Raw genomic sequence first — 14,983 nt, 5'->3', positions numbered from 1 at the left:
AAGCAGCACGTTACTACAGTACATAGTAAAATAAATAAAAATAAACTGTTTATAATATTCAAAGAAAAGGCTCAGCAAATAAATAATGAGAACTAGCTTCATAAGCATTTGTTAATTAAAATGTTAACCAGCCCTTCTTGCCAAAGGACCCCAGAACAACAAGATTTGTGAACTTTCCAGAAGTTTGAAGAATTAATATATCAGGGAGCAACTGCATATGCTCTGGGTTCATCCATGTTCAGACAGCAACACATCAAATTCAAATTATAGCTGCAAGTTCAGGAATAGATACTTGGTTATTTTTAGCTGACTTTGCTGTGGTTTCCTCAAGTGTGTACATGAGTGTTTTACAGACACTTATCTGTTGTTTATGCATTATGTATTTGCCAAGAAACACTGTTAGGTCTGCAATATATACACTTGCCATGTAATGTTCAAAGTGGTCCTTTGTCTTTCAGCAGTCTGCTCCTAATCTAGATGCAGAAAATAACTGTCCATGGAACTATGCCAGCTATTTTTAAATTTTAGTTAATATTACTAGATGTAAATGATACCATATGTTAACATTTTTTTGTTCAGATGTATATTTGTTGATCTTAGTAGACTTAGAATAATAAAATTTAGAGTTGGAAGGGACCCTAAGGATCATCTAGTCCAACCCCCCTGCAATGCAGGAATATGCAGCTATCCAATATGGGGATCAAATCTGCAACCTTGGCATCATCAGCACCACGCTTTAACCGACTGAACTATCCATCCTGACTTTCAACTTTTGTAATAAGCTGCTTGCAGCTCCACAGCCCAGTCTGAATTCATAAAGCAACTCAGGCCTTTAATTATGGTGATCTTGACAGACCAGTAAAAAATACAAACTGAACCTAGTGAGAGAAGTTATAGTTGTAAGCCAGTTCTGATGGCTGCAGTTCCAATGTAGGCCTGAAGGTTTCCATATGAATGATAGCAGTTCCACCCCACTTACACACCTCTAGTCAACATGACCCACAATAGGGTTAGTAATTCTGGACAATTTATTATTTTTCAGATGGACCCATATAGTTGACTGCAGCTGCAAAAATTCTGGAAAATGGGATTCTCCCCCCAGGCATGATTTTAACTGAAACCAAGTTTAAAAATAGGGTATTTGATTTCATTGCTCAAGTAAAGCTCTTAAAAGTGATATCACTTTCAATATCTGGGGAATAATAAGTCTGCCTCTTGTCAATTTATCATAAACAGATATCTTAAAATAAGGCCTATTTTTAAAATTATGTTTCATTCTTTCATGGATTACTAATGATTCAAACTATTTTGGACTATTGCCCTCAAATGTAGGTTGGTGCCCTGGATATTTGTCTGTTCAGAGACAATGTGTCCTGGGTGGTGTTACACAGCCTTCCTTTTTCTGGAAAGGGGGTTTGGGTGGGTTACACATCACCATTGCACAATGTTTCTCTAAATAATATAGCCAAAGTAAAAAATGATGAATTTGTTTTGTAATTGTTTATTACTCTGTATTTGGTAAACATATGGGAACAATTTGTTAAAAACAGCTCATGTCTGTGCAAATGCAGCTCTAGTAACATGTTTCAACGTTTATTTTAGGTTTGTTCTCTCATAACTATTGCTTTCCATAGGACACATTTAATATGTAAAGAATGCACTGCAACATTCAGAAAAATACTAGTTGCCTTTATAGAGGACTAGTTGCTAATAAATTTGTTTGCCATTAAGGGGTGAGAAACAATTATTGCTTTAATCTTAATTTTTTAGAATTGTGGTTGGTGGAAGCAGAGATTTAAGCAACTACGTGCCTCTTTATTTCACAGAGGAAGTAGCTGCACTAGGGTGGTTGGGTATAACTAACTTGCTGCAAAACTGCTCTATATTTAGATTACAGGCCTTAATTTAGAACAAAGAAAGAATAGAATGAAGATCCCACCATTCCATGCCAAACCTTCCAGACTAATGTAACTATTCATCTGTCTGCATGCAAAAGACTAGAAAAAATGATGCAGAAATGTTATAAAAAACTAGTTATTAATCCAGTGTGTTTTTTGTCAATTTCAAATAAATGACCTTTAGTACATTAACATCTGAATAGAATTAAACATAATCAGAGTTGAAAGTTGGTCTGAGTTTAAACAGATTATTTTATAAAAGGCATGAAGGATATATTGAGGCTTAAATAAACAGAGATCATATAATACAGCCCAAGACAACCATATTTTGTTAATTATAGCTATTCCTACACTATTATGTCTGAGAAAAATGAATTAATGTTTTCTCAAAACTAGGGGCTCATAGAACACTATAGTTTGCTCACTTTTCAATATTCTTTTACAGCTTTTTACAAAAGTAGTCATGGAGGGCCAAACAGATCCTGAAAACCCCTAATTAGTTTGTGCCCTTTCACAACTCTTCAAAGCCACTGCCACTCCCTTTCATATCATCTGCACTTGTGCCATTTGAGTCAGTGATCCATAGAGTCATATTACCATACTGGATATTATGATGTCACAACAACAAATAAAGCACATTTACTTTCTGTAACATCCTTCCCAAACCTGGGACCTTCTAGATGTTTTGGTCACAACTCCCAGCATCCATTGTCCATTGGCCATGCTGGTTGCAGCTTATGGAAGTTGTAGTCCAAAGCATATTGAGTGCATCAGATTGGTGAAAACTGTCTGATACAGATCACATGGGTAATTCTAGCCAATCAGGGATCATTCTAATAACTGAACTCTTGCAGCTCTTTCAAAACCACTACCCCCAAATTATGGAAATGTGGGACCCTACTGACACTGATGAGAATTTTAACAACAAAACCCCCGCTTCCCATACATAAGCATTTTTGCTCAGCTCTATTTGCATTTTTATGTTGACTTGTTTGGTTCCAAGGAGAGGGGAAAGCACAAATAATGTAACACTGTAATTAAGAATCCATACAGACAACTTGGCATAGAGCAATTCAAAGTAAAAATAAAGTTGGCAAGAAAGCAGGAGAGCAATGAATGGAAAATGTTAAGTGTACACACTAGTCACACTTTATCACAATCTAGAGGCTTGTTGAGGTGTAAACCCTTGTTTCACTTAACTCCTAACAAAAGCCAGGGATTCACTGCATTGTTTAGCTTCCCATGTCAACATCATATAAAATTGTTATCAGGGCTTTTTTCCAGTATGAACACACCGGAACTCAGTTCCGGTACCTCTCAGGTGAGCGCCATTGACATTCTAAGAGAACAAAGGAGGCGTACATGGTGACTTCTGGCACCTCTTTTTCTAGAAAAATAGCACTGATTGTAAGTAAAGTAAAATCCACCCAAATGTTGTTCTTCCTCAGCTGAAAAGCCAGGTTTCTTACATATGCATAATATTCAATAGGCTTCTAAGCCAATTCAGCAATATGTCCAGTACCTCTCCTAGATTACCAAAGGTGCTCTATAAATACTCAATTGCCTTTGTCCTCTACCTCCAAAACTATGAAATTTGTTGGGAGAGTTCCAGAAAAATGCCACTGCTAGGCAACAATAATTCATTTGCATTCATTGAAAATCAATGATGATGAATTATGCAAAAGGGAGTCTAAGCCAAAAGTCTTTCCAAACATTCCACAACATGGCTTTAGATAACGATACTCTACAATTTGCTTTGTCAGTATTGTGACCTGAGGGTAGCTAGTTTTCCAACTCCAACCACTTACATGAATTTTCTGTGGCTTGGGGTGCATTCATGCTGTCTGAGAAACTTGTTTCAAAATTTTCCAGTCTTTCATTCCCACATAAGGCTTATTTTAACATTTGAAAGCAATCTGTAACAGAAGCAGAACCACGAGTAGGCTATGACAGAGTAAGCTAAACATCTTTCCTAAATTTAGTTTTTGTTGCAAATGGTCTGCTTAAAATTAGTGGACACTAAAATTTATGTTTTCACTGACCATGGAAAAGCTAATATGCTAACTTCTTCGCCATCACAATGAACTTCTTCAGTCTTCAACAGATGTGGATATATTCTTACCATAGAATTTTCTCAAGGGGAAAAAAGTATGTTTGTGCCAATGTTCTGGTTCCTGTGTAAGTGGCTCAAAAACTACAATGAAACTATAGTAAATTACTCATAAATGAGTTAGTGAATGTCCCAAACTTGTTACTCAGCACATTTTTGTACAAGTGAACAAAACATTCTGTAATACCTGTTTCATTTTGGCTTTTTACCTTAGACCGAGAACATTAAGTATAAGCTCTGTGGTTGGTCTACCAGTCCAAGGGCTTTCTTTTATACTATAAAGCAGCTGCTGGTGGATTCAGATTCAGCAGTGGGCAAGTGGGCTAGTGAAGGTAGAAAGGGGCATTTTAACTGTTTCTTTGCCAACATTTGTTTGCTTAAGATCATGCTGCTTTTTCACCTCTAGGAGCAAATATATTTAGATCTATATTTTTTACTACTTAGGGAAAAGAGCAATGGAAGGGGGGGTGAGTAGACAAACAGCTGGAAATGCCAGACTTCTGCTCAATCTAAAGTCACCCACAGCTGCTTTGCTGTGTTATATCATGGAACATGCTGTTCTGCCATGACTCCAAGAACATGCATGGCTGTAGGAGTTGTTTGTTTGTTTTTTTACCCTGGGAGTAAAAAAAAAACTCACCAGAAACCTCACAGCTTCTGTACTAAACACATATTTTTCTGTTAATTTACTACATAGCACACCAATGAAACTGTCATCAGCAAAAGTAGCAAAAGGGACTGTAACTCTGTAGCAGATTATACACTTGTCCCTGTTTCAATCCCTGATGTCTGTTGGTAGGACTGGGCAGTCTCCTGTATGAAACCCTGGAGAGAATGCCAACAATACTGAGGTAGAGGAGGAAACAGTCTGACTTGTTATAAGGCAGCTTCCTATGTACTGTTTAGTGTAAACATTCACTCACCCCTTGTAACTGTTTCTAGATTTGCGCTGAAACATCCAACTGAGTAAAGAAGGCTTTCAGGTGCACACGCCATAAGGATTATTTTTTCAGCAAGAGCTTGAGGGTTTTGGGGGAGTTAACTGCTGAGTGCTATTACAACTGCCACATGACTTTCCAATGAGATACAACAGAGAAAAATGTGCCCACAGAGTGCTTCTTTCTTGGTACTCTGCAGGGAGCTCTACTTGAAGGCACATCACACATCACAGCTATACTTCTGTTTTCCAAGGAACAGAGCAAAACCACAAGGTAAGCACATGTACCCTCCAGGTCCGGTGTCACTATGAACCTAGAAAGATAATTTTCCTGCCACTTAAGGCAACACTATACCTCAACTTTCATCCAGTAGATGGGAGTATATCTTAGCAAGGGGTAAAAGCTGACTCACTGCACAGTATATATGCCCCATGCAAGTACAAAAAATATTTAGCTTCATTTCTCAACAAGCTGTCATCCAAGTACTGTATCTTTCTTTGCATAGAGGAGCTGTTATGTATCTTCTCTCCCAAAACCAGGCTTTACAGATTTGCTTCCATTGAAAACTTGGTACCTTGTGCATATTTCACCCTCCCTGTGTGCTGCATTTCTAATTTGTCCCTGTTTATTGCAATATGTTCACCATTGGGAATTAAATTGAAAAAAAATGTTTAATACTTGGTTTAATTTCTCAGCTACAAAGAGATATTTTAAACTTTAGTTAAAAACAAAACAAAAGAAATATTAAGGTTGCACAGCAAAGAAACAAGCAGCTGAAGAAGAAAAAGTACAGAAAGAAATATCACAAATTAGAGCTATAATATTATGGTATGACAGAAACACATCTACAAAGTGTGATAAATTCCTCAAGTCATTGTGATTTGTACTAGCTTCAGACTCATTTGTCTCAAGTGTGTGCACGCATGCAGAGAGATACAGCAGTAAAGTACTAATCAAACTGGATACAGCTGCAAGAAACCCATGTTACATTCAGATCATTAGGACATGTACAACTATGTTCCAAAACACAGAAAAAGCAACATCTTGAGTTTTGAAACTCAAAACCAGCAAAAGTTACTATTGCATATGTGCAGTCAGTTTAGAAACAATGGCAAAATATAAATATAATAATAATAATAACCCCAAAACAGACCTACCTAATTGTTGAAACAGAAGAGCCACACTGGTCCCTGTGACAGGAAGACTATCATGTAAAGGAGTTTGTATCAGTTGCCTGTCTCCTGCTCCCAAGGAAAACAGTTTCTGTAAAAATATATGTTAATACACTATTATTGCTTATGCAATATGAGGTGAGTTGTTTTTGCACCATTGTCATCAGATGTATATTAATTAAGTCAAACTGTTGTTTATGTGTTTACAATTGCATAATATTCAATATCCTACAATTTTGGGCCCCCAAACACGGTTGTCATGTTGCCAATATAGTTCTAGCAACTGCTGTGAGCGCAGTGAGCAAGCACTTGTCCCTCTCTTGCCTCCAATCACTAACCGAGTGTTCTGTGAATCACAGAGAACACTGATGGGGTGGGGAGGTATCTCACTTCTCCCTGGACTTTGCAGCATCATGAGTCTTTTACCAGGGCTTATCTTCTCCAAGAAGATAATGGACCCAATGGACTTTGGGGTGACTTAGCAGCAGCTGCAGGGAAGGGCTGGTCAAGATCAGGACCACAGAGTCTGTGGGGGGGAATTAACCCTTTCTCCCTGAGCCATAACCCCAATGAAAATCATTGTCATTGTTGACAACATCAGTTTCCCTCTACTGAGGAAAATAGCAGCTCAAGGGAGGATTGTTTTGGGACTGTGGAGGGTTAACACATACACTCATGTGGCACTATAGTATCAGGCTCCTGCAAGTCTGCTTTTTAAAAAAAAAGAAAAAAGGAAAAGACTAACAAGCCACACTGAACGCAAAAAGGAATCCAAGAATTGGCTTTGTCTGTAAGACCAATTTCTCGTAATCTTAGTTGTAAGTCCATTTCCATATCCATAAAACATGAAAAAGAATGAAAGATCCCTGTTCATCCAAGCCAGGCAATCCACTGAGAATTGGAAAGGAAGCAACTAAACAAATGGAAGGAGTGTGGAAAATGGCTCTGTCAAGTCAAGTGGAGGCAAGAGGGCCAGAAGTATACAGAGATTCATGCTTACTAAAGCAGGCTACAGGATAAGCTGCCTGAGAAAAAGCATAAAGCATTGCATCCAACACAGTAATTCCGTTTGCAAAATGACTTCTGCTAACACAACTTCCCATCCCTCTACTTACCCTATGAACCCCTTGCACAGATGCATCAGATACACCAGAGGGTTCCCCCAAGATTTGGGAGGAGAAGGAGGGCAAGTTCCACTGTGCAAGTGGAAGTCATTCTGCAAGCACAATTACTTCATTGGGTACTACTTGGAAAGGTGCCATATACTAGGTTTGACTGAGAGTCCATCTACTCTCAGTGGCAGCAGCTCTCCCATCACCTGCTACCTGATCGTTCTTTAGGCTAAGAATGTCAGGACTGCAAAGCATGTGCTCTAAAGAGAGGGTGTTGCGCAAGGACTGAAGTATGGGGGTTAAGAAAAAAATGTATATATGGTATATAGTGGATTGGTCAAATAGTCATTATGTCAGCGCTACCTTCAATGAGTATATAAACTACAGTAATGTACAAGCAGGAGCTGGGAATGAAGCTAACTAATGAGGAAATGGGAAAAAGAAATTCTGGCTTCTTTTCTAGGTAACATACTACTCATTCTTCAGTACAGTTTACCAACTCAAAGTATGACAAGGACATTTCAGTGCCTCCCCCTCTTATCTGATCCAGGGTACTATCAGCAGAGTATGCTGGCAGTGGGGAAATGGGAAGGAAAAGGCTCTTGCTGATGGTATTCACCATCACACCCCACTTCTGAAATTTGCTATGGCAACTGAATTACCCTTGTCATGACAAAATCATCCATGCTTACATGTGAATTCTGTGCAGCTATTTTTCATCATAAGGCACAAATTACTAGTATGCAACAGAGCATGGTTTTCTTAAAACTTAATTTCATCATCATTGTATTTCATTGAAATCTGCATTATCATTGAAGACTATGTGGTAGGTCCACTGAAACAATGAACTACACCAGGACTGACTCAATAAAATCAAGTTCTGAGAACAGAAAAACTCTGCTCCCCAGTATCTCATGCAAACCAAGAAAAAACATAAAATATTTTGAAGCACTGGTAATAAAAAAGGTTGAATTCTACAGCAATGTTTCTGAATTCATACTATGCCGTGAAACATGCATTTGAAATGACAGAATTAACCCTTTGACCTTATGGTGGAATGGAATTCTCGCTCTCTTTAGAAGACGGGCCACTGGGACATACTCAACTGAACTATGGTCCTCTATTAAATCAAAATATTTAAAGAATTTATTTTTTGCTTTCTTCATAAATCAAATTAGCTGAATAAATACCCTTTTTTCCTATTTACCTGTGACCCTCCAGCAGCAGGGACAAAGCACGAACAGAGATTTGCAATGATACTCTCCAGTGAAACATGCAGGTTGTCCACATACACAGTGTAGACCAAGCCAAGGCAAGCCTAAAACAAGAAATAAAAACATATTACATTGCAACCTGGGGAAAAGATAATACTAATAATTATTGGAAAATATACTGTAGTATAAGGAATGCAATTTTGGAATATTTATACATGAAAAAAATATTTTGCTTAATTAAAGTGCAATGCTATAATCTAAAGCTTTTGAGTTAGAACTATATAGCTTTATCAATAGTACGTTTCCGTAGTAGTAGTTTCAGGCCTGGTTTTAGAACTGAAACCATCTTGGTAACCATGACTGATCTTTATGAGCAGAGAGAAAAGAGAATGTTGTTTTGCCTCTACTTGTCAGCAGCTTTTGATGCAACTGAACATGGTGTTCTTCTGAAGCAACTCAAGGAGATGGGAGTCGGTGGTAATATGTTACATTAGTTCTGCCCTTACCTGCAGGGTTGCTACCAGACAGTTCTAGGAGATTGGTGCTTAGCACCACGGCTCTTGGATTGGGTCCCATAGGGCTCCCCCACAAGAATCGATTCTGTTTCCTTTTTCTATTGAGCATCTATATTAAAGAGTTGGGAGCTCTCATCTGGGGGTTAGAGCACAGTTTCAGCAGCATGCTGATGAACGCAGCTTTCTACATTCCACTGAAATCAGGAAAGGCTGTGAAGATGTTGGACAAGTGTCTAGAGGTAGTGATGGACTGGATAGAGTCCAATAAACTCAGCTTAAATCCTGCTAAGATGGAAGTGTTGTGGGGTGGTGGTTCCTGTTTCTGGGAATTAGGTGTATGATCTGTTCTGCGAGGTGACTGCACTCCCCTGTGAAGGAACAGAATCACAGCCTGGGAATACCCCTGGATTCCAACTTGTTACTAGAGTCTCAAGTGGCTTCTGTGGATAGCAGAACTTATGCCCAGCTTATGATGGTTTGCAGTCTATGACCATTCTTGGACAGTGATAGTTTTGCTCAGTTGTCCATGCTCTAGTGACCTCCGATTTGGGATACTATAATACGTAGGGTTAACCATGAAGGTGGTCTGGAAGCTGTAACTATTGAAGAATGTGGCTGCTAGGCTGGTAAGTGGGGTAGCCCGATAGGACCATATGTCACTGGTTCTGAAAACACTGCCCAGGTTGCCAGTACCAGGCCTAATTCAAGACATTAGTGCTAGCATCTAAAACCCTTAACAGCTTGAGACCCAAGTACCTAAAACAGGGTCTTTCATAATATGAGCCATCTCAGACTGTATGGTTGGCAAATGAGCCTTCTTGGTACAGCTCTCACTGGGAGCTGCTCTGGCCCATGGCAGGGTTGTTTCAGTAGCAGTTCCCAATTTGTGGCCCTCCTGTCACCCTCATTACTGACTTGCAGGAGGAATTTGAAAACATCCCTGTTTGATGGCTGAAGGAAACTATTCCTGGCACCCCTAAGATCAGTGGCTGAGTTTTATTATGGATGTGCTCGCCACCCTGGGTTCCTTCAGGAGGAAGAAGTTGAATGAATGAGGGGGGAAGAACTAATTTTTGAGTGACATAAGTATAAGGAAGCCTTTTTAAAGAAGTTGCTGTTTGTGTACTGCATATGAGCCTCAGAAATAAAAGTTGCAGGCTGCAAGGCCAGCTCCTGCTGAGGCTTTCCATACTAAACCTAAGGACTGCAATTAAGAAGCTACATAACTTGAGTTATCTAGAAGCTCAGTCTCAAAGTCGTGTGTAAGTAATAAGATATTGGGCATAATCAAAAATACAGTCCTGTACTGCAAATTTTAAATAAAAACATTTTTTTATTAGTCTTGTGCCAAACATTTAACCATTTCATTTGGAGTGCAAAGAGTTTTGAGTGAGGCTGAAATATTTTCCCCACTTTGTTACCTAACCAGTTGCTTATTTACTGAATCAGCTGTTGCATCAGAACCAACATTAAGCTATGTAAGTGAATCAACTCAATTACTTTGACCAAACTAATTGCTCTGAAGTTTACATTTTTAGTTCTATATGAGTAGCTAGGAGATTCCAGGGCTAGAACCAGTTTGCGGCAGCTGCCTGTGGTGAGCTGTCAGAACTGCAGCTTGGATTATCATCTGGACAGGAAGGCTATAAAGGCTTCCTTTTGTGGGATGGGACCTTGCCTGAGCAAGATGCTCTTTCTGGTTTTGATGTGTTCTTTGGCTTCAACTCCTCCCTTGGTCCCTTGGTCCCAATTCACCAGTGCACCTCTGACAGTTGCCTATGGCTTAGCCCTGACATTAAGCTGGGATAACTAAATATTTATTTGGTATATATGTGCTTCTGAATATAATGCTTCTGTGAATAAAAAGTGCATAGCATTGATGTACCAGTGAAAAGTGATTTGTATAAAATGCAGGCTATTTCTCCTTGTGCTGTCTAAATTCTCATAACAGTATAAATATATTTCAGTTCAAGAATACTTGCCACTGTTACTTATCAAATATCCAACAAATTTGTAGAATGGCACATTATAAATGACAGGATCTTTACCCTGAAAATTTCTGGATAATCTAATCTGGACACCAACACCAGGCTTTTGGGAGCAAATACTTCTGCAGGCTGGATCAAACCTGTCTCCTCCTCTCCTTCTGTTTCTCTTGATCCCTTTGAAAACAGACATACTTCAGTCAACAGATAAGATGGTGATCACCTTTATGAAAAAATAGTATTTTTAAAAATAAAACCCAAATATGTCCTAGAATTTAAAATAAAATATAGCTTTTATGAAAACATTAGAACTTTAAAAGAACTACCACACAATTTGTACCTCACGGTTCCCAAGATGACTTATTGCAACAAGCAGATAAAATAGCTAATCACAATTTTTGCATAAAACACAGGGGGAAACTTCTACGTCGAAAGCAAAAGCAACTCAAGTTTTCAATAAAAGTGTGTACTCATGTAGCTCTATGTGTGAACTTATGACATTTCTAATCCTACCCATAAGTTTCATCCTACATCATGTCATTCAGTAGACAGAATGCCAAGGGCAGCAGAGAATCACACCTCAATGGCCCACTGGGATTTGTTGGATTGGTATTTCACTAATCACTACCCCAATCAGCTGTTGCTTCCTAGACAAGAGGACTGGGCAGGCCCCAAAAGCTGCAGGTAGGTGGTAAAGAGAGATTGGTATTTCAAAACACGAGACCTGAGTTCCAGTTTTGCTGACTGTCTCAAAAGGTTCTAGTACTGACCTCTGCAATTTTTATTCAAAATCATTATTTCTAGCAGTGTGACAGCAGCAAAACATGCTTTGGCTTGCACTGGATATGCCAGTAGTACCTGTTTGTAGCCTAGGAGTGGCAACCATTCTCAGGAGAATTCAAATACACATAACTTGTTTCTTACTGTAGCTATCCTACCAGGAGAGGACACTGGGACCTACTATCCAAGCTAAAGGGCAGATTGAACTACTGGGCTATAGCAAAAGAGTACAAATGAAAAGGAAGCTTTTGTTCCTTCTACTTCACTGTTTACAATGCTCTGCTGCCTGTTGACTGGAGCTGTCCATGAATAATTAAGCTGAATAATGAATGTCACTGGCATACACATTTGCTGTTTCTGTGATGTTTTCTTTGAATATTAATTGTTGTTGGGTTGCTGCTAACACAGCAGCCTGTATTAGCTAAATTAAGTTTCAACTTCATTTTTTTATTAAAAAAACAATTTGAGTACAAATAGGATTTTTAAATTCGAAAACATTACATTTTCAAGCCCTTGAATAATCACAGCAGGCCATATCTCTACATATATATGAGAGACAGGGATTTTCTTTTCAAACTGTATGGCATGAAAAATAAAAACAACCAAACATGTTTAAAGGAACCTTATAGCATGGACAGCTCACTTTTGTGTCAGAGTAAATGTATACATGTTTATCCTTTTTATTGGACCATAAAGTTATGGAAGAATGTACAAGTTGTTAAAATTACATTGAATGTCAGGCCAAACCCTGTTTTGTGTACCTCGGTTTGCTTATTCTTTTACTAATATGTTAGCTAATATGTTGGCAACTCCTTACCTATTTTGTACCTCTTCTTGTACAAAAGTATATCATCTTTTGTAAAGTCAACCATCATTATCCTTAACATACTGGTAAGGCCCATGAATGAACTGACCGACTTGAATCTAGTAGCTTTAAATAGGATGCTTCTCAGTAGTGAACAAGACACAGAGCTCACCTATACCTTCTCCTGTACCTAGAAAGGACAGATCTGACCGGTTTTTCACTTGTCCCATGTTTTCTAGGCATGGGTCTGACTGGATTTGCCTTTGCCCCTCCATTTCCCCCTGGAAAACTTGTTCTTTAGTGTTAAATCAGAACAAATGGAAATCTGTGGAAAACCTGATTCTGATTCAGTGCTAAACTGCAGGTTTTCCTGGGGGAAAGTGGAGGGTCAAACGGAAACTTCTGAATGCAAGCTAATCAAAGCTTATTAGGTCTTGTTGCCCTGAACTGTATTTGGTATAGCAGTGACTAATATCCTTTTCACTTGTACTATGCTGTGCTACAGGACTGTCAGCTATTATCAGTGAAAAACACTTTCTAAAATTGGATAAACATCTTGCTGTGGGAACCACCAATACATTTTAAAATAATTTAAGAGCAAACACTGCACAATGCTGTCTAGCAGTGTTTACAGCAATGGATATGCCCACAGTAAATCCTCTCAGAACATTTCTATTACCCAGTCTCAAAACCTTATTCAGATTCGATACATCAAATAAGTAAGATGAATTGATTCTTACAAGCAGACTTCACTATAATTAGCATGGAGATCAGCTTTATACTACATTAGGAGAAAAAGAAAAAAGAGCTAGAAATAGCTAACAGAACCACAATTATTATTTATATTGCTGAAGTAAAGTCATTCTCATTGTTTGCTAAGTTACTTCTTTTTATAGAAAACAGTTTTATATCTAGTAAAAATAGATAGTGGGAACAATTGGAGATTACTGTTTCACTTAAAGGGAAAAAACCAAACAACACCCTAACAATCACCTAATACATTCAGGTAGGTAGCCGTGTTGGTCTAAGTCAGTAGAAATATATTTTTAAAAATAAAAAAAATGTCCAGTAGCACCTTAGAGACCAACTATGTTTGTTCTTGGTATGAGTTTTTGTGTGCATGCATACTTCTTCAGATACACACTGAAATACATTGTTTTCTTTTACTAAATCAAATTATGAAAAACAGTCCACATGACTACAAAGGTGAATTTTGATAAGATTCTCTGGCACTGCAAGTTACAATTAAGATCACACTGGGTTCTACTTGAGTTCTTTTGATGAAATACCAGTAGGTGGCACTGGAGATTCTTACAGCTAGTACTTCCAGGCTTCCTTCATATAGGGATGACCCATGACACATAGTAGTGGCTTGGAAGACTTTTAAATTCTGCTCAACTTAGTCATCTCTTTCAGCTGGGTACTCCTACAGAAACCATGCTATTTGAAGGTAAAACAAACAGATCTGAAGGAACCGTACACTAATCTTCCATGTGCTGCATCGTTTCCCATCTTGCTTCCAAGAGTAAGAGTGACAAACATCTGTGTAGCACAAAAAATCAGTGAACCTTTGTTTCAATACCAGCAGAAATGAAAAGTACCGTAATTTTCCTACAAACAACTTGTAACAGACAGTGTGAATAAGAAGAGCTGCATGACCTATACAGCATTTGAATGAAAACTATTGTATGGTTCAACAGGAATCTCTTCTCTGTCAAAAGTATATTTTGGATTTGAATGGGAAGGTATGGAAGACATATTATTTTATCTTTATCAGAGAGCAGAGAATATAATCTGAACTGCAGTTTAATTGTAAATTAGGAAACAATCCCATGGAAAACAAGCCCTCCCCAATGAACAATGCCTTCTGCCTGTAGATATTCAGCTTTCATGGATCAAAGGACCCTTTCAGATGTTTTTATTCGTGGCACCCTCTCTGTAGAATTACCTCCCATCTAAACTAAAGCAAATGCTAACTCTGATGCCATTCTGGTACTTCCTTTAAAAACACATTTATTTTCTCAGGTCTCTGTTACAAGTTAGTTGTATTGATTAATTTAACTCTGCCCTGGCTTAATGCCTGATGCTTTTATTTTGTATTATAATTGTGTGTGTGTGTGTGTGTGTGTGTGTGTGTGTGTGTGTGTTTTCCTGTACACCACCTTGCAATTTCAAATGAAAGGTGGCATATTTATATATTCCAATAAATATTTAAAAATGGGAAGAGAAAAAGCTTTTATGTCCATAATGTTTCCGATTTTTTTAGAAAAGGGACTCAAGCTAGATCCTGAAGGCATAGTTTCAAGTAGCTAGGTCCAAATCTGAGAGAAAAGATCCATATTTTTCATTAAATGGAGTTGGTTAAAAACCAGTGATTAAACACAAGTCTTATCGCCTGACACTGTTATGTAGTTTCCTAACAAAGCAATGTATTTCTTTGCAGACATTGCATAC

General features: G+C 38.2%; 1 protein-coding gene across 4 annotated transcripts in view; it reads right to left on the bottom strand.

Moving 5' to 3' along the window:
• Positions 1 to 14,983, bottom strand: part of SBF2 (SET binding factor 2) — a 218,105-nt gene that overhangs the window by 103,040 nt on the left and 100,082 nt on the right. For 3 of the 4 annotated variants that reach the window (XM_081840018.1, XM_081840019.1, XM_081840021.1), the window contains exons 4-6: positions 11,008 to 11,121; positions 8,438 to 8,548; positions 6,104 to 6,209 (exon numbers count right to left, since the gene is read on the bottom strand). In XM_081840018.1, coding sequence (XP_081696144.1) covers positions 6,104 to 6,209; positions 8,438 to 8,548; positions 11,008 to 11,121 — 331 coding nt within the window. Of the gene's footprint in view, positions 1 to 3,706; positions 3,789 to 6,103; positions 6,210 to 8,437; positions 8,549 to 11,007; positions 11,122 to 14,983 lie in introns of those variants that run through there. The other variant, XM_081840020.1, reaches the window with a different exon arrangement.

Source organism: Podarcis erhardii (genome assembly GCF_964252035.2).
Source record: "Podarcis erhardii genome assembly, chromosome: 1".
NCBI lineage: Eukaryota > Metazoa > Chordata > Lepidosauria > Squamata > Lacertidae > Podarcis > Podarcis erhardii.
Note: the sequence above shows the minus strand (reverse complement) of the source record. Positions and strands in the feature narration are given on the sequence as shown.